The following is a 21,425-nucleotide window of genomic DNA, read 5'->3' as shown; positions in this document are numbered from 1 at the left end:
CAGGTCTGTGAAATGTTCAGCACCTTCCGTGTCAGTAACTTCAGAAGTACTCAAAGCAGCCGGGACCCCAGGTCCACGTGCATGCTCTAACAAAGTAAACAGATCGTATTGGAAAGGCCCAGATGTAGTCATGCTCTAAAGCTTGATGTTCTTATTCCCACTGTTTCCTCAGCCTTTACAAACCCAGGGAAAATGAGATAGTGCTCTTGATGGCTTATAGACAGAGGTACAACCGGTACAAAAAGCAGGAAGAAGGAAGGGCAACTTGTATTTCAAATTTTCCTTCTTGTAAAACATTTCTAAAGGCAGATTTGTTCCTCAGAAGTTGGAAAACATCTACCTCCTAATGATCCCAGTGGTAGACTGGAAGCCTACCCTACTAGGCACTGCCCAGAAGCACTGCCCCAACAGCGAGTCCCAGGAAAACAAACCAGCAGCAAACAGCTCTACAAAATGGGACTCGGCTCACGGCATAAATACTTACACAAGCCTCAGCCCCCTGGTAGGCCCTCCCTTCCCTAAAGTCTGAGTAAATAGAGATGCCTTTCAGGATGTCTGGAAGGTCAGTGAGCTGCTCAGGCAGGAGAGAAGCAAGTTTCTATGGTCAAGGACACTTCCTCCTCTGTGCTTGCCCTCCCCGTGGGTAACTAACCACTCCTTTTTTTTAGACTAGTGACAAACAGATAGGAGTACCTGTAGACATTCTAGCAGGGGATTTGTTGGTGCTCATGGTACACTTAGCACTAACTAGTAGAAATCCACAATTCACACAATTCCTCAGGCACAAACATTCTTGGTTTCTTCTGGTACCGCTGCTGACCTTAACTAAAAGTTCACATAAACTGAAAATAATTGAATAAACCACCAGAGCTCAAAAATTATTAGCCCAATTAATTATTTTGTTTGCTGGAGAAATGGTTTTACTGTTAATTTAAGACTCCTGATTTGATTGAATTATACAGAATTAACTTTGTTGAATGAAGCCATCACTGGCAGCCAAGGAGACTGATTCAGTGAAAATAGCTGAAATATCTGCTAGCAATGAGGGTTTTGGTTCATCTGGAATTAGCCTGTTTAAATGAGTTGAATGGTTGAATGTTGCTAAAGGGTAAATAAAGCTGGGAGGACTTCAGCTGAAATTATAGGGCCTTTTCTGACTTGTTGAAAAAGAGTAACTGCTAGCTTTCTGAGATTATAGGATTAAACCGTATCAGTACTTTAAATGTGACTCATGAGCAGGGGCTTTCTGAAGAGAATTACATAAATTTCCCAAGGTCTTTCTGAATAACAAATTGTTCCAAATAATTTCCTCATCTTTAATAACTACGGGTGAAATCCTGGCCCCACTGAGGTCAACAGAAAAAGTCCTCTTGATCTCAGTGAGTTCAGGATTTCACCCCCAGACTCTGGGACATGTCTAGCTCTTCTGTGGTGACAGAGTGAGGAAGAAGTGAGGAAGACTGCAGCTGAACATAGTATTTTCTACCAACCAGCAATTCACTGTCCTCAGATTTTTATATTTACCTCACTTAGTGATGAACCACTGGTCTCATTTGCACCAGTGTGGATTTACAGTGTATTTTTAGATATCTCTGAGCAAAATCTATCTTCTTGTCAAGGCACGTGACCCCAGACATTTGCTGGGTTACAGAAGTAGCGTACAGGGAACTGTGCAACTCTGGGTTCACCATGTGGACATTTAACTTACCCACAGGCTTATCTGCACTAAGTTAATTACAATTGACTTTGCTATAATTATTACAATTCTAATCAAGAGTAGATAACACATACTGTAATTACCTGTACAGCTATAAAAAAAAAAAAAACAAAAATCTACACACCAAAGAAATCTGGAAGATCAATGTGGTAAAATCCAATTTAACACAAGTAATTTTATGAATAAGGGAAGTAATACAACCTGTTTTCCTATGGAATTGCACCTCTTGTCTCTTGGACCACCCACAAAAAGTGCTCAGCTTTCTTCTAGACCTCTTAGCTCACCTCTTCTGGGTGAGAGATGGTTTGTGTCCTGCAGAGCTGTGTGCACTGGCTAGCTAGGTTGCCCGTGATGTTGGATGGCTGACTGCTGAGTTTTGCCTCTTTCTCCCTCAGTGGGGTCACCAATTTTCACAAAGCACACAGGGGGCCTCTCTCCCTCTCAAACTGGCTAAAAAAAAATTAATAAGAATGACTAAAAAGAAGAAAGTTGAGAGCACTGTTGGGCAGGTTCATTTTCTTAGGAAAATTACTAGAAATTAGGTTCCTCCATGGGTGTCCATTTGCATAATTCCCCTGAAGTCTCTTCAGTCACACTGTTTTATATCAGCAGGACATCTGACCATAAATATTTAAGAATTTCAAACCTCTTGTTGAGGGTACATGAGGACAGTTTCAGATTTTACAAGAGCATAGGAATGAAACAGAGGGCTTCATGTTTTTCATGACTCAATCCCTCCAACTCACCCTGTGCTTTGAAGTCCCAGAGCATGTATAGACCTTTACCTTTGTGCCAGCTCTTATTGTTAACCATTTTCCAGGAGTTCATAACCAAATTTACAACTCTGTGTAAAACTGAGCACGATAATTTTGTGACAGATCCTGTCTTGGTTAGCAAATTACAGATTCTAGTAGAACTCATCGAGCTCTGCCTAAATGTAGCTGAGATCAAGGTACGCTCTGTCCATTTGAAGCTGGAATCTGTGGTGGTATAGCTCTGAGGATGGAGATACTCTAAAGCTCCTTCTGTGCTTTAAATAATAATATTTCTTTGCTTTCTGATTTTCGTTCCTTATGCTCTCTTCCTTTTCACTTGATTCACATTTACCATACATTACCAGTTTAAAATTTCACCGTATCCATACGTACACACCATATTTTTCAATATTAAGTTTCAGGAAGACCTAGAAATTTTGTGATGCACTAATACTATTATTATTTTTAAATAGTAACTTTAATTTAACATAAAGTAAAAGTCTTTACCAGTGACTAAATTCTAAACTGCTTGTCTCTAGTGAGAGATTGGGGTCGACAGGGAATGGGGACTGAAGCAATGCAAGAAATTCAGTATTATTCACAGTGTTAAATATACCTCTAGGAGATATTATTTGCCTTTCTAAGGTTGTTGAAAGACTATTATTATTATCTCTTTTTACCTTTCAGCAAAATGATGGTCCAACACTCAGGCCAGGTATCTGCATTAGAAGTCAGCGCCTCCGCAATTGTTCCCACTTTGTCCCCTGCAGGGTCACTGGGGTTTGATGATTTCACAAATTTAACCCCACTGGTGAAAGAGGAACTGAGGTTCGCCATTCAGAATAAGCGTCAGTACCACAGGATGTCTTCTACATTGGACACGGTGACAGTTTCTGAAAGGCCAATTGAAACATCAATCATGAAAACAGAGGTATGGCTCCTTAAATAGCACTTCGGTGTGACTGATTAATTCTCTAACAAAATTTCACCACAAGACCAGTAATTATATCAGCTACAGACAACCCTCTCCACTGTACTTGATCCTTTTAAGCCTGCTGCTTGGCCTTCTGTTAACTGCTTCTGGGAAACCCTCTGGTATTTCCCATTTCCACTAAGGCCTATAGCTGGATATTTTATTTTTGATTATGGACTAAGGACAATGTTTAACAGTAATTAGAGCAAGCGGTAATCTGGTTTCCCTGCCTACGTGTGGCTGAACTTGGAATGAGTCACTACTGAAGTTTTATTTCACAGAGAACAGTCCAGTAGGACCCCCATGGGCTAGGCTAAGACAGACACAGCTGTGCTATGTCCATACTAGGTTTTTACTTTAAGATAATTGTCTCTGTGAAAAACATTTATCTTATAAAATGGAGAAATAGCTTAAGTTAGGGAAGTAGCTCCACCTTGGTCTGAGCCTCCAGAGGAAACAAACCAAAGCTTGAAGGAGTGTGTTAATATCCCCTTTTCGGCACTGCCTTTTGTTCACTGCACTCTCGCTGCCTCATTCATGGCACATCCTCCCCTGTGCCCCTTGCTCCTTTGCCTCCTTGGGAAATGGAGGAGAGATGGAGGTGTGGGCGTCAGCCTGGAGAGACACTTGGCAAGTTTTCTGAGTACCATTGATTTAAAATGAGCCATCACATGGATTACATCCATCCAAACTCCAGTCAGGTTCTTATTGGCAATTCTAATGTAATTGCTACCCTTTTACTGTATGGCAAGGAAGGTCAGAATCACACTCTTATGTAACGCATGATGTGAGCACTGGCAACGCTATCCATGCTACTTTTAAAAATGCAGTTCTCAAATCACAGGTCGCGTATTTCCAACATCTTACAGATTGTGTGTATCTGTTTTTATGGGATAGTTTTCTCCTGAAGAGGATGAAAGAAAAAAGCGAAGAAGGGAAAGGAACAAAATTGCTGCTGCAAAGTGCCGAAACAAAAAGAAGGAAAAAACAGAATGCTTGCAGAAAGTAAGTGACTAGCTTGAATTAATCTGTCATCCTGCCAGGATCCAAACAGATAGCATAGGGTACTGTCATAGTAAGAAATATAGAAAGATGTCACCCAAAACTCTGTAAGCCCCGCAAACCATGAGTTATAAAAAAAATTGAACGTTATATATTAAAAGCAAACCTGGTTATAACTGGAATAAATTGAAAGTATAGTATGAGTAAAAAGAGATTACTGTTTCAGTGGCCAATCTTAATAATATTAATTTGAATGTGTACACTGAACACATAAAGAAGTAAAATCTCATTTCATATAATATTCATTGTGGAGACCAAGAGCCTGCAAAGACCTACAAGTAATTTCTGACATCTTTATAAAGTGAGTAACATAGTAATTTACCCCTAAATTCTCTGTCCTAAGACCCCAGTTGTGTCTTCACCTGCTCTGCCATGATACACAACTATATTACAGCAGCATCAGGCCTCTCTTTATTACTATATCCAGCAGTAGGGGAAAAAAGCTACATCCTTACTTTGTTATCTTAATGTGGGTTTACAGATGTGTGACATGATGTTCCAGGGAGTTAAGAAGCGTAGATAAATTTGGGTCAATTTTTGACCCAAAGAGTTCAGAGTAGTTTTGCAGAAGATAACAATAATGCTTTGGATACCTGTCATTGTAAGTGAATACAAGCCTGAATTTGGCTTTTCAACTTCCGTTACACTTCTCTAAAGGCCAAAGAAGGTTACCATCAATCTGGTTTTTAGACTATTCTCGACTGGAGGATGTATAGTTTCATCATTACAGAATTCTAAGAACATGCAATTTCTTTCTCTGCTAGCCCTATGCTTTCCCACCAACAGAAGACTGCAACAATTAGACAAACATGGCAATTAACTATTTTAACTACTCGGTCTAATAGTTGTGTCTGTCCTTTGTGACTAGGAATCAGAAAAGCTGGAAACTATCAATGCAGAATTAAAAGCCCAGATTGAAGAGCTAAAGAATGAGAAGCAGCATTTGATATACATGCTAAATCTTCACAGGCCCACTTGTATAGTTCGGGCACAAAACGGAAGGACACCTGAAGATGAAAGGAATCTTTTTATTCAACAGATCAAAGAAGGCACATTACAAGGTTAAGTGATATGGCAAACACGGAAATATTTACAGTGTTTTTAACAACTACCAGAATCCATGGAGGATGTGACATAATGTGTAGGATTCTATTAGTCAAGAGCCTTTAGGAAGGGCAGATTGCTTTCTTAAGCAGCAAGAATCATTTTGGCTTGACAGTGATTCTTCCTCTTGGAAGATCTGGTCTCAATCAAATTGAAGAGTCTTCTGCCTCAAATATAGGTTTTGCACCTGTCATACTTGCTGTTCCTAGGAGCTACAGACAACAGCTTCAGAAGTTTTAGCTCTCTGCTAGTATACAGTATCTGCACTCACGACGTTTGTGCTAGAACACTATGACTTCCGATGATGCACATGGTACAGACAGCTGTGCGGGATGGACACTACTTCTCCTTGTTGCTGGTAGGGAAAGCAAACTGAGAGTATTTTTAAGGTTTCAAAGTTTCCAGGAGGATGGTTTCTGGCAGAATGTACTGATATGTAATGTTGCATTCTCACGTAACACATACACAAAAACAGACAAAAAGCCTTTAGTTCCAACTAAGCTTTGTCATTTTTTTCACAACACTTGTGTGGGTTTTTTCTATGACTCATCTCAGACTGAATTTGAAGAGCCTAGTAAGTGTGACAAATAAATGTTTCTTGCAAAATGTCCATATAGCTAAGATTGTATTTTATGAGCTGGAACCCCACTACTATCCTTTGGGGACTACAATTTCTCCTTGAATTGCTGAAGAGCAGCTTGTACCACCTCTTGATGACTTGGTGAAATGGACCCACTGGAAAGAAGGAAACTAACTGTGGAGGGACATAGATACAGGTTTTGGCCAAGTAAAGTACTGCAGGACTGAATCCCGGGCTCATGAATCATGAAAAGTTAAAAAAAAAAAAAAATCTGGGATCTAATCCTACAGGCCTTAATTCATGCTATTAACCCTCATTCACAGAAGAGGTTCCACAGGCTTCAGTGGGTCTGCTTAAGCAGATAGCTCTTGACAGTTTTTTCCATCCTGGTCAGGATTACTTCCTTTTTCCAGGTGATTAAGAGGGAAAAATTATGACTGCAGCTACTTTTATTTTACATTTGAGTGGCAACTACAGTCAATCAAAAGTGTTACTTAGAAGCTAAAGGAGGCAAGGGTTTTGATGTAGTGGATAAGTGTTTTTATTTTTTTATTAAATACTAACCTTAGATGTTTTTGAACTGGTTGAAGAGCTGCTGGACAAAACAGTTGAAGCTACAAGTGTTTAAATTCTGATGTTTCTGTGAAATTCTCAGATTGTTTAATCCTATAAAATATATCCTTACAATTTTTTGTAAAAGAAAATATTATCCTTATTTATCACTAATATCATAATGAGTAGAGTTAATAAATACTGTGAGCAAGACAAAACTGAAAACACAAGTGTTGTGCTGTCTTTTTGCTTTTATCTCTTGGTGTTTAATATTACATATTCTTAAACTTCACCAGTTGTATTTGAGACACCACTATTGATAACACTTATCTTTCTCTTCCACAAATGAGGCATTGAGTATCTTGAACAATTGGGTGCAGATGTACCTTCCAGAATTCTGTACCTCCATCAGTGGTGTCTCTGTTCAGTGTCACAATTTAAACGAAGCAGACTGTAAGAATGGAGCTTACAGTACATAATATTTTACACCAGTTACAGAGTGTTGAAATTGTGTTTTTGTTCTAAAGGCTAAACTTAAAGATACCTCAGCCATAATCCTCAGCTTACCCTGCAAGTCCTGGATGAGTCTATCAGATATTGTACCTGATCCTTATACGATCATTATATTCTGCAACAGAACTTCTTAGTACATTTTCCTAAGATCTGGATATATTGTAATGTCCTATATCATGTTCTAAAGATATGTACTTCATGTATCTGAAAAGTGAATGTATTACAAAGATGACATACTAGGTCCAATTCTGTCCTGAGAATCCATTATCTTTCTGTGTGTTGGAAGAAGCTTCCATTGACTTCAGTGAGAGTATTATTCATGTCCTGTAGGCAGAATTTGGAGCCTCTGCTGCAACTTCTCTGGCTTAAAGGGCAAGTTCCACGGGGCATTGGGCCAGCTATTTATCAGACAACAGATATACATGAAGTGTATTACAATAAACTTGTCAAACAATGTTCATTGGTATTTGACTTCTGTAAAGTGGAAATACAAAACCAAGGCATCATCCCAGTACCGTACACCTTGGCTTTGCCTTTTGCGCATCGAATACCAGCAGACAAAGCTGTTTGCCTCCTATACTGTTATAAAGTGTTACCACAGAGACTAGAATATAATGATAGAATTCATGTGTCTCCCTTAGGGAATTTGTATGGTTGCTTTTAACCATATCACTAGTGACGCAGGCGTCATGCTTTTGTTGCTTGATGTTATTTACTTAGCATGCCAAATGTTAATATGGTACCACTACTATTGTCAGAAGATAATCTATTTTTATTTCTTTATATGTGCAGTCATAGCTGCTTTCTACTGCTTTTGTATGTGTGTGTGCATGCGTGCTCCTGCACGCTACTCTAGAAATTATGGTCCTCAAGTTCATTTGACTGTGCCCAGGAAAAGAGTGTTTAAACAGCTAGACAGGAACGGTATGTTGCATGAGTTTTCTAAAAGTATACTTTATTCAGGAGAACCCTCAAAATGCATTAAAAGCAGTTTGTTTTATATTCTTGAGTTTGTTTTGATACTTTAATAAAAAAGAATTAATATATATTTATTCATGTGTCATTTAATTCATTCTAAGCTTCAAGGTCCAGGAGCAACTTCATTTTCTTAAAACAATACTGAGACTTTAAAAAACAAACACGTTTTATAGCTTTGCAACAATAAGTGTCTTATAAAGTGAAATTGTAACTGTTCACTGCTTGTCAAGGTATAAACAAAGTTTTGTTATTACAAGGTTGATCATGAATTCCAGGCTAACTTCTTATTTGTGGCATAGGGCTTAGATTAAAGGACTGGAAATTAGAACTCCTGAACCTTTCCTAACCTTGCAACCGACCAGCTGATAGTTATTTCAGCTTTCTGATTACCTAATGGGTTTAATGCTTTTGCTGCTGTGAAGCTTTAATATTTATAGATTGCTTTCTATGGTTACATGGAAAGTAGTATAGCATGATTAGGGCTTTGGTTTTTTACTCTGTGTCAGTGTGTGTGCATGTGTGTGTCTGGGTGCGTGTGTGGAGCAGCATGAGGAAAGATGAACAAAATGTTCTGCCCTGCCTTTCCAAAACTAAGTATCTACACCCAGACAGAAGTCCCTGTGTTTTGACAGCCGGCAATGTGGACAAAAACTTTTGGCTTCAATCCTTTGCAAGCAGTCATAACTTGTACTACAGAGGTCACATAGAAGGCTAGGAGCTCCAGGGACCAGAAAATCCATTGCACTATTGCAAAATCTAGTTAAAAATATCAGCTGGAAGATCTAGGCTACTATGAGCTTGGCAATGTTGAATGCTTACTTTCCTTATCGGTACATCCATTCACAGATGTGCAGTCCCAATATATATATTCACCCTTTCATGTGTTCCTCTATAGCTGTTACCAAATTTTACTTTTGAATATCTAATTCACTTCTAATTTGGCAAATTATAAAAAATCTGCCTGGCCTGTTTTAGAAAGCCTTATCAACAAAATTAGGGATAGGAATTCCTGAACTGATATTTTATATGATTTTCTTTAAATGGTATGAGTTAAAACCATGAAACCACAATTGGTCTCTATGACATATTCCTAATAGCATAACTGATATTCCTAGAACAAAACAATACATCCTATCTTCTCTTAGGTCTTGTCTTAGACGCTATATCTGTGTGTGTACAGGCCCACGCAGACCTTAAATCATGCTGGGCTTTACACTGTTCATTAATAATGAGCATCTTCTACTACTTTTTTCTAGCTCTTCCCTTGATGTAAAAGAATAAATAGCAATACCAAAGGTAGGTAGAGCAAATGATTTATGCTAGGCTGGAAACATTTAATGAAACTGAATGGTAGAATATTTAAATTTACAATAACTTTTCTATCTGGGCCCATCAGAATTTGAAATTATTGATTAAGAGGATGGTTTTAAAATCACTGATTCCTGGTTTTGCAGAAGAAACAGGATGATTTATGGGTAACGAAAATAAAACAGTACAATTTTTTGTTAGTAGCAAAGGAGTTTTGAAAACGAAATCTAATTTATCTTAAAAATTCCTAAATCCAGAATGACAATCATATTTCACATCCATTTTTCTTGGGCTTCCCCCCCCTCCCCTTCAGCATATCACTGGCCTATGTACAAGTTTCATTCACGCTGGCCATTGCAATGTTTCTATGTTTGCCCAGTGCCCCCAACTGGAGGCCCTGAGAATCACATGATTAAAGTTCATTTCCTTAGTGGACACTCTGAGTCAGAACTGCTGACTTTAGTGATAAAAATAGTTATTTACTAATTTTCAGTGCTATTAGATCTTCAAAGTCATCACAGTTAAGAGAATACACTAGAGTTTATTCTTGCTACAGCGTCAGTTCTGGCTGCATATCTTTACAGCTGTTGACAGTGACGCATGAACCAAAAAAACACAAACTAACAATTTTCAGACCCCAAGCTAAGTATACAAGAGCTGACACTCAGAAAAATTATTAGACCTGTGAAATGAATAAATAGGAAATGGAAACAAACTGGGAGTTGAAGCTGGAATCCTTTTTTTCTGCTTTTGAGAATTTAGCAACTTCATATCTGCAGGCTTAACCAAAAGAACTGATGTTCCAGCATGTCCACTTAGACAGTGGGTATGCCCACGCAGCAAATAGTGTAGCATAGCAATATTTTTATATAAACTAGCTTAGTACTGCGAACATCCCAGTGATGACAGCAAGAAACTCAGCACAGGCTAATTGGTGCCACTGAGAGGATGAGCTCTCCGTTCAGCCAGAGGACAGGCTGCTACTGGCATCTGAGGTAGCTCATTTAAAGCCGGCTCGGGTATCGTGCAGCTCCTCAGGTTAGCATGTGTCATGTAGCTGCCTGTTGAGTAGCTGTCCGCATTCCCAACTAAATGGCTCCACTAGTTCAGACCAAAGGTCCACACAGCCCAGTTTTCTTTCTACATCAGTGATCAAAAGCAGCTGTCCAAGGGAGAATAAGAACAGGGCACGTATGCTTCCTCTGGGTGCTTTCCCACACTGACTATTTGCAGTTCATGAGTCACACAAGCTTGACATGATTCCTTTAGGTAGTAGCCTTCCATAGATCTTTCTCTCAAGTATTTGACCAGTTTCTCATCCACAGTACCAGCATCTTCAGTAACTTTTGGTCACAAGTTCCATAGGGCTATCGCCACTCAGTAGAAAAGAACAGCTGCTTTTCTTTTGACCCTGTTCTCTGTAACTCTACTTGACAGCCCCTCATTCTTAAATTAGAATGGTGAACACCCATATATCCTCTCCATGCCACATGATTTTACATGATTTTATACTTTACTGTGTTGTTTCTTTTTCAGGATAAAGAGTCCCAGCCTATCTGGACCCTTTTTTTTTTTTTTTTTGGTAGCCGTTTTACATCCTTGATCACTCCTGTTACCCAGCTTTTCTCAGAAAACTGTGGCTTTTCCAGTAGTTTAAGATAAAGGGACCATGACTGCACACAGTATTCAAGGTGTGGTCAAGCCATGGATTAATACAGTGGGATCTTGATGTTCACTATCCCTTTCATAATAATTCCATAAATTAGGTTTACATTTTTGATGACTGCCAAGCATTAAGTCTCATGCAATGCAACTATCTATCATAACTCCAAAATCTCCCTCCTGAGTAGTGATGGCAAATTCAAGCCAAATATTTCATATATGATGCCAGGATCGATTTTCCCTATATGCATTACCTTGTGCTTACTTGCATTGAATTTTATCTGCCATTTTAATTTCCAAACTGTAAATAAGAAGATTTGCAGGAAGACTTTAAACTGTCCTTCTCCTTCCTATCCTGAGTAACTTTGTACCATCAACTTTGTCACTACACTACTTGCCCTTTTACCAGATCATTTATGAAAATGTTGAGCTGTGCATGTCCCAGTACAGGTTCCTGCGGAACTCCACTGGATGACCTGCCCCCACTAAGAGAGTTCATTATTTGCTCCTGTTCTCTTTTCTACCTTTTAATCAAGTCTTTATGCATGCATATGCATTTTCTCTATTCATAGCTATTCTATTTCTTCTAAAAAATCTTTGGTGAGGAAATTTACCAAAATCTGTTTAGAAGTCTCCATAAACTACATCTACTGAATCTCCCTGATCCACACATCTGTCAACTCAGACAGATGTGTCTGTAAGCCTGAATTTCCTTTTACAAAAGCCATGCTGACTCTCTTCAAGTAAACTGTATTTATCTAGGTACTTCCTGATTCATAGTTCCTTTATCTTAATTCCCATTATCTTGCCCATCAGATTATAGGCCTATAGATCCTTAGATTCTCCTGGACCCTTCTGTAAATGTTGGTGACACATTTGCCACACTCCAGTACTCAGATACCACAGAAGAATAAATCAGAGTGACAGTGGGAGAGCTATGCATTATTTTTAATATTTCAGCATTTTTCTCTTTCCATTTTCTTTGAGGTTCTTGGTGAAAACTCAACTGGTTAGTGCTGATACTTCTCTGAAACTCTCACTCATAGTCACTTCAGTTTCAGACAGATCCTTTGCTGGTTTACTTCCCCTTGCCCCATCCTGAAGAGGGTTCTGGCTGGGGAATGACCTCTGTTTCTTCAGTGTCTCAGCTCTCCAGGTGTTGCCTTTGTACCCTGATCATCATTTGGCACTAGACTCTCTAACAGGCTATTACTAATATATCTGAAGGGTGATTTAGTATTTATTTCAGTTCCTTTAGCCACTCTATTCCCTCAGCTTGCCTCTGACAGGCTGCTTCTGTCCTAAGTGCCATCTCTTGAATGTCCCTACAACAGGGTCTTCATCATCCTCAGTCACATTTGGAACTTCTAGAGTCTGTCGGCTACGCCAAGCTTTTCTGTGGCATTAGGGAATCATAACACAGGTACACATCTAATTGCCAGATTTTAATCCCTGCTATGTTGTGTGACAAACACACAAACAACCCAATGCCTCAGTTTCTCCATCTGAAAGACAGGGACAGCAACCAATACTTTCTTTTCTAAGCATTTTGACACAAAAGGAAAAGTGTCATGATTTTTTTCTCAATTATGAAGTAGTTTAGTATTAAAAATTATCTAACAGTAGCCTCTTTTTTGAGAATTTATCTAAATTAAAAAGCTATAACAGTGCCATTCTTTCAGCCCAAGAAAAACAAAATGCCTTACTTTTTAAGACTAAATACTAGTGGATCTTTGCAAGACTTGTTCAAAACTGTGCTGAGTCACTAGAAAGCTACTGAACAGAAAGGTAAATTTTATTGCTATTTGCTTATCACTTCCATTCAGGTAAGATTGTTCAAAACACCTGTAATAAATGGTACTCCACTCAAGCCTAGGAATACATTCAGTTTTGGGTTTTGGTTGGTTCTGGGGATTTTTTTTGGTGTTTTTGTTTGGCTTTTTCTGTTTGAGATTTTTTTTTTTTGGATATTTCTGATTAATTTGTTTCATTTGTTTGTTTTGCACTTTTTGCCTTTAATAGCAATAGTGACGCCATGGGTGTAAACCATCCAATAATCAAATATGCATTAAAAGATAAAAAATCCTTTGAAGAAAACAAATACAACTTAAGTTACCTGGGTTACAGTAGAGTTACAGACTATTTTGCAACATAAGCAGAAAAGATAGCATTTGGCAAATTGACCTGACTAAAGGATTTATTTTCTATGCAGAATTACCCACATGTAAAACTAGAATAGCTCAGTCAGTTTTCCTGGACACCCAGAAGACTTTCCCATGACAGAAGAGTATGTGTACCTTGGACGCCTTTATCCAAACAGCTACTGGAGTCAAAATTCTCAATCCATTAACAATTGTTTGGTTAAGAGTTGAGATCAGAACAAGAGAAATTGGTTGGGAAAAACTGAGTATACAGTAGTCCCTCCGCTGAATGGAGTGCAACTACCTTTCATTGGCTGTAAGAGGGATCCTTTCTTGCCTGGCTTGGATAAGCACAGCTCTCTGATGCTGGCATGGTGAGAACTTTCCCTCTTGTTTTAATCTACTACAACCGTCAAAACTGTATCACACAGGGCTTGTAACTCCCACATTTGTTGCTAATCCCGGTGGTTTTATCACACATTTTCAAAGCCACAGATCTGAAATACTTGTGATGTGGTGAGAGCCTCATTCCTCATTACTGTAGGGAAAGCCTTAGAAATATTACATGTGTATACTAAGATCAGAAATCAAGAGAAATTAAATTAAAATTAATGCATTAGACTAAAATTTCATGTTTAGAAAAAATGTTCTTGGTTGGTTTGTTTGTGTGTGGAGGTCTTTTTTAAACAGAATTTTTGAATGTGTGGGTTTAGCCATACCACATTTCCCTGCTGACAGTGAAACCATCCATGGACAGAGGAAAGGGTGACTAGAGAAACCAGTTATCAGTCTAATTCTGAAGGGTTACCAATATTAGGTTTGACAAAAAAGAAAATCCTTAAGATTAATAGCAAGAGAAATGAGAGATTAATTAAAAAAAAAAAAATTACCTGCCTTTCAAGTAATATTATGCACCTCTGCATCTAGTGAAACGCAGCAAGAAGCACTGTTTTACATTTATCTGTTGTTACTTTTATCTGAGTTTCTTTAAAACATTTTTGACCTTCTGTGCACTGACCCTTCCCATCTTTCTGGAAGTCATTACTCAAATGAACCAAATGTTATGAAGATGGTTTATAGCATACAGTATAATAGTTCCCTTAAAGAGAAGGGAAACTATTCTACAAGAAGCTAAAGCAAATATTAAATTGCACAAATATGTATTCAAAAGCAGGAAATGCCATTACTGGGAGTGCAAGCAGAAGTTCAACTCTGCTATCCTACACATGAATGATGAAATGTCTTCTAATTGTGTGACTAAGTATTTCCAAATAAGATATCACATTTGTCCTTCTCTGCATGTGCAGTAACTTGCACAGTTCTGTATGTAATGCAAACAGAATCTTTTAAGAAAATGTTTACACATAATGCACAGACTTAGGATTCTTACTCTCATGCACGTAAGTTCAGATAGTCTCATTTAGGAGCTATATACTGAAGAAAACTATAGTTAGTTACAGGCTCAAATGAACTGGTATCCACATATCTAGGTTTCCAAAAGATCTGCAAGGGGCTACAATAAACCTAGAAGTCTGTGCAGCACAAAGGCATCACATAACTGATAATTATATTGTAAATAAATGTCTAAATTACAAAAGGTGTCATGGGTGCCTTTTGGAAAATTAATGCTTTGACTGGTAATTACTTCAATCAGTAAGAGAGGTAATGTCTTGTTTTTGCAGGACATGTCCAAGTCCTCTTCAGCACAGGCAAGAATTCCATAAAAACATTTAGGGGGTGATATAATAATTTTGCTTAGGCCAGAATAAGTCCCTGTGGCAGATTCCACAGAAGAGAAAATGGTAACAATAAACTAAAAGAACTGTATCTTCTTTCTGAAGCAGCAGTTCTAGCCCCTCAGGTCCTTCTGAACACTGTGACCACAGCAGCAAAAGCAGCAAAGCAGCTAGCACAAGTTAAGATGATGACTACTTCTAGTACCATCTCTAAAAGAAGACAGAAAACTACTACAGAGCATTCAGTTCTTAACTTCAAGTACCTCCGTACAGGAAACCTTCATGTGCAGTCAGTCAGCCTGTCACCCTTTCACCCTGGGGTAGGAACATCAGATTCCTCTTACTGTGTCACCAAATCTGGGGCTCTGTGAGCTGCAGGCACCCATTCCCTGGGTGTGTCTGGGAACCAAAGGTGTTCATTTCAGACAGATGAGTATTAAGCCTCACAAAAACCCACCTGAAGGAAGAACTGACTCAAGCAACAAGTGTTTTCTGAGGCAGAGGGCCACAGGAGAGAGTAGGTACAATCCTACATTTGCCTAAGGCATCAGTAATACCCAAGGCCGTGCCTGAGTGCAGAAGCACCTGTGCAATGAAGAGCATATAAGAGCTCTGCATGATTGTAAAGGAAAGGGTAAGATGCTAGGCAGGAGGATAGATTTGAATCAACCTCTTGTTTGACTTCTCATCTTTCTCTCCCCTAGAAACTCCAGCCTAATGACTATGGCACATATGACACATTTAAGTTTCAGACTAAGGATACTTTTCATGGACATCAATAAGTGCATCAGAGAAAAAGGACATAGAACATTGTCAGAGGGCCATTTTCTATCTCGTCACAAAAATATAGTGCTATCATTTAAAGACATTCAGAGTATTTATTTCTTTTTCCAGGCACTTTAAGATGCATTTAAATGTCTCATGATCCAAATTGCTTGCACGGTGCCCTACCAGCATTCATGATTGTGGGAACATTTATTTAACAACAATTGCTCATTCAGGACACTACTAGCTCAGAAACAGCAAATGCAATTATTATATCCTGGAAATTGGATTCTCTCTAAAAGCTGACCTGTCACAAGCAAAATTAGAAATAATTAAATTAATTCATAACTGACCCCTTTACTCTGAATGTTCACAGACACTGAATGCGCTATAAGATCCTATTCTCTCTGCCAAGCCTCTAGTTCTGCTGCTCACAGACATATAATCAGTGTCCTAGCTACTGAGAGGCTATCCAGTTATGTCTGGCATTTCAGACTGCTCCTTAAGTAGTAAAGCATTAGCATACTACTCCTGTGCAGGCGAATGAAAGAAGGATATGAATGTCGTAAGGACTGGACAAGACATCCTACCAAAAAAACTGCAAATGTTCATAAAGAACCATGCGGTTTTGAAAGACAGATTTTAATGTCCACAGCCCAGCCTCTGCCCTGTGCCATCTACATAGTCATCACGGAAAAACCATTTGAGTGTGAATTCCTTAAGTAAGCCTTCTAAATACACACATAGCTCCCATGGCATAGCTCTGTGCCCCTCCCTGAAAGTGTTTGAGGCCAAGCTGGATGAGGCTTTGAGCAAACTGATCAAGTGGAAGGTGTCTCTGTCCATGGCAGAGGGATTGGAACTAGGTGGTCTTTAAGGTCCCTTCCAACCCAAACCATTCTCCATTCTGTGATTCTATGAAATGTGTGTGCTCAGAACGAATGCTACATTTGATCCTGATAGTCAGACAGGAGGGCAAATCCCCACTCGGATCATATTTCTAGAGCTACAGGTCTGTGCAACCACACAGAATGAAGATGCAGATGGTGAATCCTGATGTTTGCACATGCCCAGTTGAACAGCAATTTAATGTTAGACACCAGAGAGCTGGAATTATGGTGACCTTAATGGTGCTTAAATCCCCAAAAGGATTTAAGTACCATTAATGTGCTTTAGTTCTTGAACTAAAATTCAAGCACTAAAGAGTATTTCTAAGTATGGATAAGCATATGCATTAGTAAGGGAAAAGAAAGTAATGCCCAGTTTCCTTTAAAATTAATTCCATGTAATATACTCAGTTAATGTTTTTTGGGTCACCCTAGTAACATGACCAACATTACCATAGAAGCATCGCATATGGAAAGACAGATCACTCCAACCTCATGAAAAGGTAATTTTACTTCTCTGACTCATGGTAATAAATCCACACTTGTGGAGTGAAACAGGCAGTCACTAACGATCCTGAGCTCCCAATGATGTCAGGTTAGTTGACTATTCGGTATGTGTAAATTTGAAGAAAAACAAACAAAACAAAACAAAAAAACAACAAACAAACAAACAAACAAAAAAAAAACAACCAAAAAAAAAAAAACACCAACCCAAACCCACAGTAAATGTCATACTTTATGATCCCCCAGAAGTTCAGCCTGTTCTGAGCAATTAGCACAAAATCACTGCCAGAGCTGTGATATATTAGAATAAATAACACTTTAAAAAGATACAGATGTTAAATGTGTATGTGCCTTTGAGAGTCATGTTAAACATTTAAAAATAAACTCAGTGATTATTGGTGCATTTAGATTTTATAAGATCTAGGACTGGCAGAGGACGCTCTGGTTCTTGTTGTGTATCATACCATGCATGTGAGCTGGATAAAATTTCAGAGACGGGTCTCTTTTGTCCCTTCCAGACTTTTACTTAGTAAGAGTGCAGCAAGCTAAATTCAGAAGCAGAGCAGGCATATGCATCTCCAAAAACCTTATGGGTCAAGTTTAACAATGACTAAATACTGGTACAAACTATAATCCTGGTGTCCAAGAGAAGCAAATCATTGGCTTCAGTGGTTATTCTTCAGAGTATGTAAGATGAGAATCAACTTACAGGTAATATAAACTGTTCACAGATACGTGCTGAGCAGCGTGACCTGCACAAGTTTAATATGTACTGGCTTGTAGAATGAATATAGTATTATCTGCCTTATGGCAAAAAGCAACAATATAGATGAGAGCAGCAGCCTCAGTAGCAAGCATTGTGACAATAGGTTACAAGTTTTTCCCTCAGATCTCTCAGTTATGTATATCTACGCTCCTCAGCAGGTAAGCTACTGTCTTAAACTGAAAAAGAAATACTCTCTTAGCAGTAGAGTGTCACAAAAACTGTTCTGGCAGAGAAAGGCCAAGAGGGAAATAAAGTGTTTCTCTTCATTCTGCATTTCTGGATGAGCAGAACTTTGAAGTAAAGGTTAAGAGAACTTCTCTTCCCTCTCTAGCTCTTTTTCAGTCCTAGCCTCATCCCAGCTTCCCCACCCCTACTCTCAGTCCCCAACTCAAAACACAAACCACCAGCACATCTACCAACTGATTCTCTTTTCCGCAGCTCCCAAGACTCCCAGCTCAACCCAGTGCATAACCAGTTCCTTCAAACCTAGTCATGCCTCCCAGTTCTGCTGCATTCAGTGTGTGCTCCACAGCTTCTGCCTGATGGCAATTATTCCAAAAGCACCTAAAGCCCAGCCTGTGGTGACATGAACTACTAGTTTAAGATTAAACAGTTCTCCCCAAATAGATAGGTTATCATCCCACACTTCTTCCTCTTAAGCATCTCAATTACACTTGTTTTGCATGCTTGCTGAATGCGGAATTAGCTCACGTTACTGCATTTTATCACATTCTCCTCTTTTAGGAATAATTTACATACAATGAGAAACTTACACCATGATTTAAGTCATTGTTAAACTTGTCTCAGTATGCAGTGTAATAAACACTGCTTAGAAACCACATATGAATTTGTGGCTTTCTTACCACAAAACAGCAGACAAATACAAAGTAACAGACCATTCTTTGAAGTGCTAAAACCCTGACTAGAAAAAGACAAGCAGGGTACAAAGAATTGTTTCAATTCCTAACTTACGAGTGGCGACCAGGGAGGTTTGATCACAAAGTGGTTTTCTTATTTTAAATGGATAAGAAGGCCAGCAGGAAACTTGCTAGGGGATTTATAGTATTCCACACGTTCTCACTAAGTGGAACATTTCATTACTAAGAGTGGAAACTGTTTTGGTTTTAAATAGAAAAAAAAGAAAATCTGTTAATAAAAAAGTAATGAGCAAGAGTCTATTTGAAACTTGTGACACTAAAAAACCCTGTTGCTATTGTTTTACAATACCAGTTTTGATTTACTCTGACCACTACATAACTGTTCCCTCTGGACAAGGGCAAACAAACCCCTGTAATGTAAGTCTTGCAACAGATAGAAAGCTTCCTATTACCTCATCTTTCATCAATCTGCTAAGAAACAAACCAAGGCAGTTATGCCCTTCAGACTTCCAAACAAATTCTGACCAATCTGGACTTTAATCTGGAGAGTCCGTGGTTTACTTCATCTCCCAGAGGTAGATGTAATTTTCTTGCTGTCTTAGTTTGGGCTGAAATAGAGTTAATATTCCTTTTCAGGGACTAGATGAGTGCTGTGTTTTGGATTTAGCTTTGGGTTTGGTATGGGAAAAATGCTGATAGCACACTGATGTTTTCAGCTGCTACCGAGACTTCAAGGACTCTCCGACTCTCCATGTCCTGCCCGTGTGCAAGGGCACAGGGAGCAGGGAGGGAGCACGGCCAGAGCACCTGACCCTAACTGGCCAGTGAAATATTCCATATCATGGAACGTCATGCTCACTATATAGAGGAGGGGTGGTTGGGAAGGGGCTCTCTCGCTTCCGGGATTGCGATTGTGGGATCTTGGTATCTCGGGGTCGCTGGCCGGGAACAGGCTGGGTATTGGTTAGTGGGTGGTGAGCAATTACGCTGTACATTGCCTGTTTATATATTTCTTTTTGTTTTCCCCCCATCATCGTTATTGTTTTCGGTTTATTGCCATTATTAAACTGTTCTTATCTCAGCCTGCGAGTCTCCCTTCACCCCTCTAATCCCCTCCCCCATTCCCAGGTGGGGAGGGGGAAGGGAGGGTGATTAGCTGCTGCATTGTGGTTGGCTACCAACCAGGCCTAAACCATGACGCTTGCTAATATATATCAGAAACTTTCTCCTGCCTGTAAGTTTTTAGATGGTTACATAAACAGCTAGAGAGCCCAAATCATAGATTGAAAGTGAGCAGTCAGTTCAGAAAATCTGGATTCATTTTCCATAAAAAGCTCAGAGGTAGACATATCTTTGTAAAGAGAGATAAGAGGATTCTCTTTGGCTCTACTGTCATGAATCTCCATTTACTTAATAGAGTAAAGCACAGAACATTATTTTACCAGAGTGAAAAACAAGGCAAATGATTGCAAACATCCCCTGCAGGGACGTGCCAGCAATACTTATTGGATGGAATGATATAAGAAACTTAAGTTTGGCTCTGGGGTTTGTATCTTACAATACTGAGTTGGTAAAGATGGGAACTTGTGCCAAAAAGCTATGAGACTATTTAAGGCAGAGAAAAATATATTCATCTGCTTTTTAAATAGGAACAGATATAAACAGCAACATAATCTGCAGACAAAATATAAGAGAAATAAAAAGAGAGAAAAATTATTTCAGGGCTCCCTCAGAAATTAACATTCCCAGAAGATGATTCTGAGAGAGGATTTCCCTGAAATACCCTCACTTCTGATAAATCATAGATCAGCATACACAGCCCCTGGAAGAAGACAGTTTCTTGCATCTCTCTTGACTTTTCTAAGGAAAAGAGTCACCATCCACATGAATGAAGATAATGAAAGGAAATGTTGCAGACCGTGGACAATTAGAGGGGAAGAACATAATCTGGAATTGGTTCTTTTCATAGGCAACATGAATGATGAAGGTTTCAATCCCCCCTAGTAACGCAGACTTCAGCATGAATGAAACTGATGACCAACAGATACAACAAAAGGCAAAATTCAATGCTTGCAATCTAGTCTTTCACTGCTCTAATGAGAGGCTTGGTTCTTGTATGTAATTTGATCACTCAAACCCAGAAATGCCTAGCTCATACGGAGACCTTCTAATTCACATATATACATAGCACTTCCACCGCTTCAACATGAACTGGGAGCATGCTATGAGTATCAGAACACGGAATCACAAATCCATGGCGTATTTCATTTCTAGTACAGATAGTAAAGAGTAAGACAGAGCCCAAACATAGGGTTTCTATTCACTGCCTCCTTCTATGAAATGTGGTATTTCCAGTACGTGTTTCTCAATCAAACCGTCCCCAGGTCATCTCCTGTGAACAGCTCAAAGGCAGTAACCAGATACTTGCTGGCTGGATAGTAGGCAACACCAAGCAGAAGTGAAACAAGCTTTCAAAAGCACTTTACTCACAGCAGCTCCACTCCTTCTTCCCTACTGACTAAAGATAAGACAGTGCATTAACAC

General features: G+C 39.0%; 1 protein-coding gene across 3 annotated transcripts in view; it reads left to right on the top strand.

Moving 5' to 3' along the window:
- ATF3 (activating transcription factor 3) overlaps nucleotides 1–8,269 on the top strand; it is a 28,432-nt gene extending 20,163 nt beyond the window's left edge. For 2 of the 3 annotated variants that reach the window (XM_032989573.1, XM_032989574.2), the window contains exons 2-4: nucleotides 3,160–3,403; nucleotides 4,343–4,450; nucleotides 5,376–8,269. In XM_032989573.1, the coding sequence (XP_032845464.1) occupies nucleotides 3,164–3,403; nucleotides 4,343–4,450; nucleotides 5,376–5,573 (546 nt within the window). In that variant the 5' untranslated portion in view covers nucleotides 3,160–3,163 and the 3' untranslated portion in view covers nucleotides 5,574–8,269. The remainder of the gene's footprint in view (nucleotides 1–3,159; nucleotides 3,404–4,342; nucleotides 4,451–5,375) is intronic. The other variant, XM_042789919.1, reaches the window with a different exon arrangement.
- Nucleotides 8,270–21,425: the final 13,156 nt, after the last annotated feature.

Source organism: Tyto alba, unplaced genomic scaffold, assembly GCF_018691265.1.
Source record: "Tyto alba isolate M040663 unplaced genomic scaffold, T.alba_DEE_v4.0 Super-Scaffold_16, whole genome shotgun sequence".
Lineage (NCBI taxonomy): Eukaryota > Metazoa > Chordata > Aves > Strigiformes > Tytonidae > Tyto > Tyto alba.
Note: the sequence above shows the minus strand (reverse complement) of the source record. Positions and strands in the feature narration are given on the sequence as shown.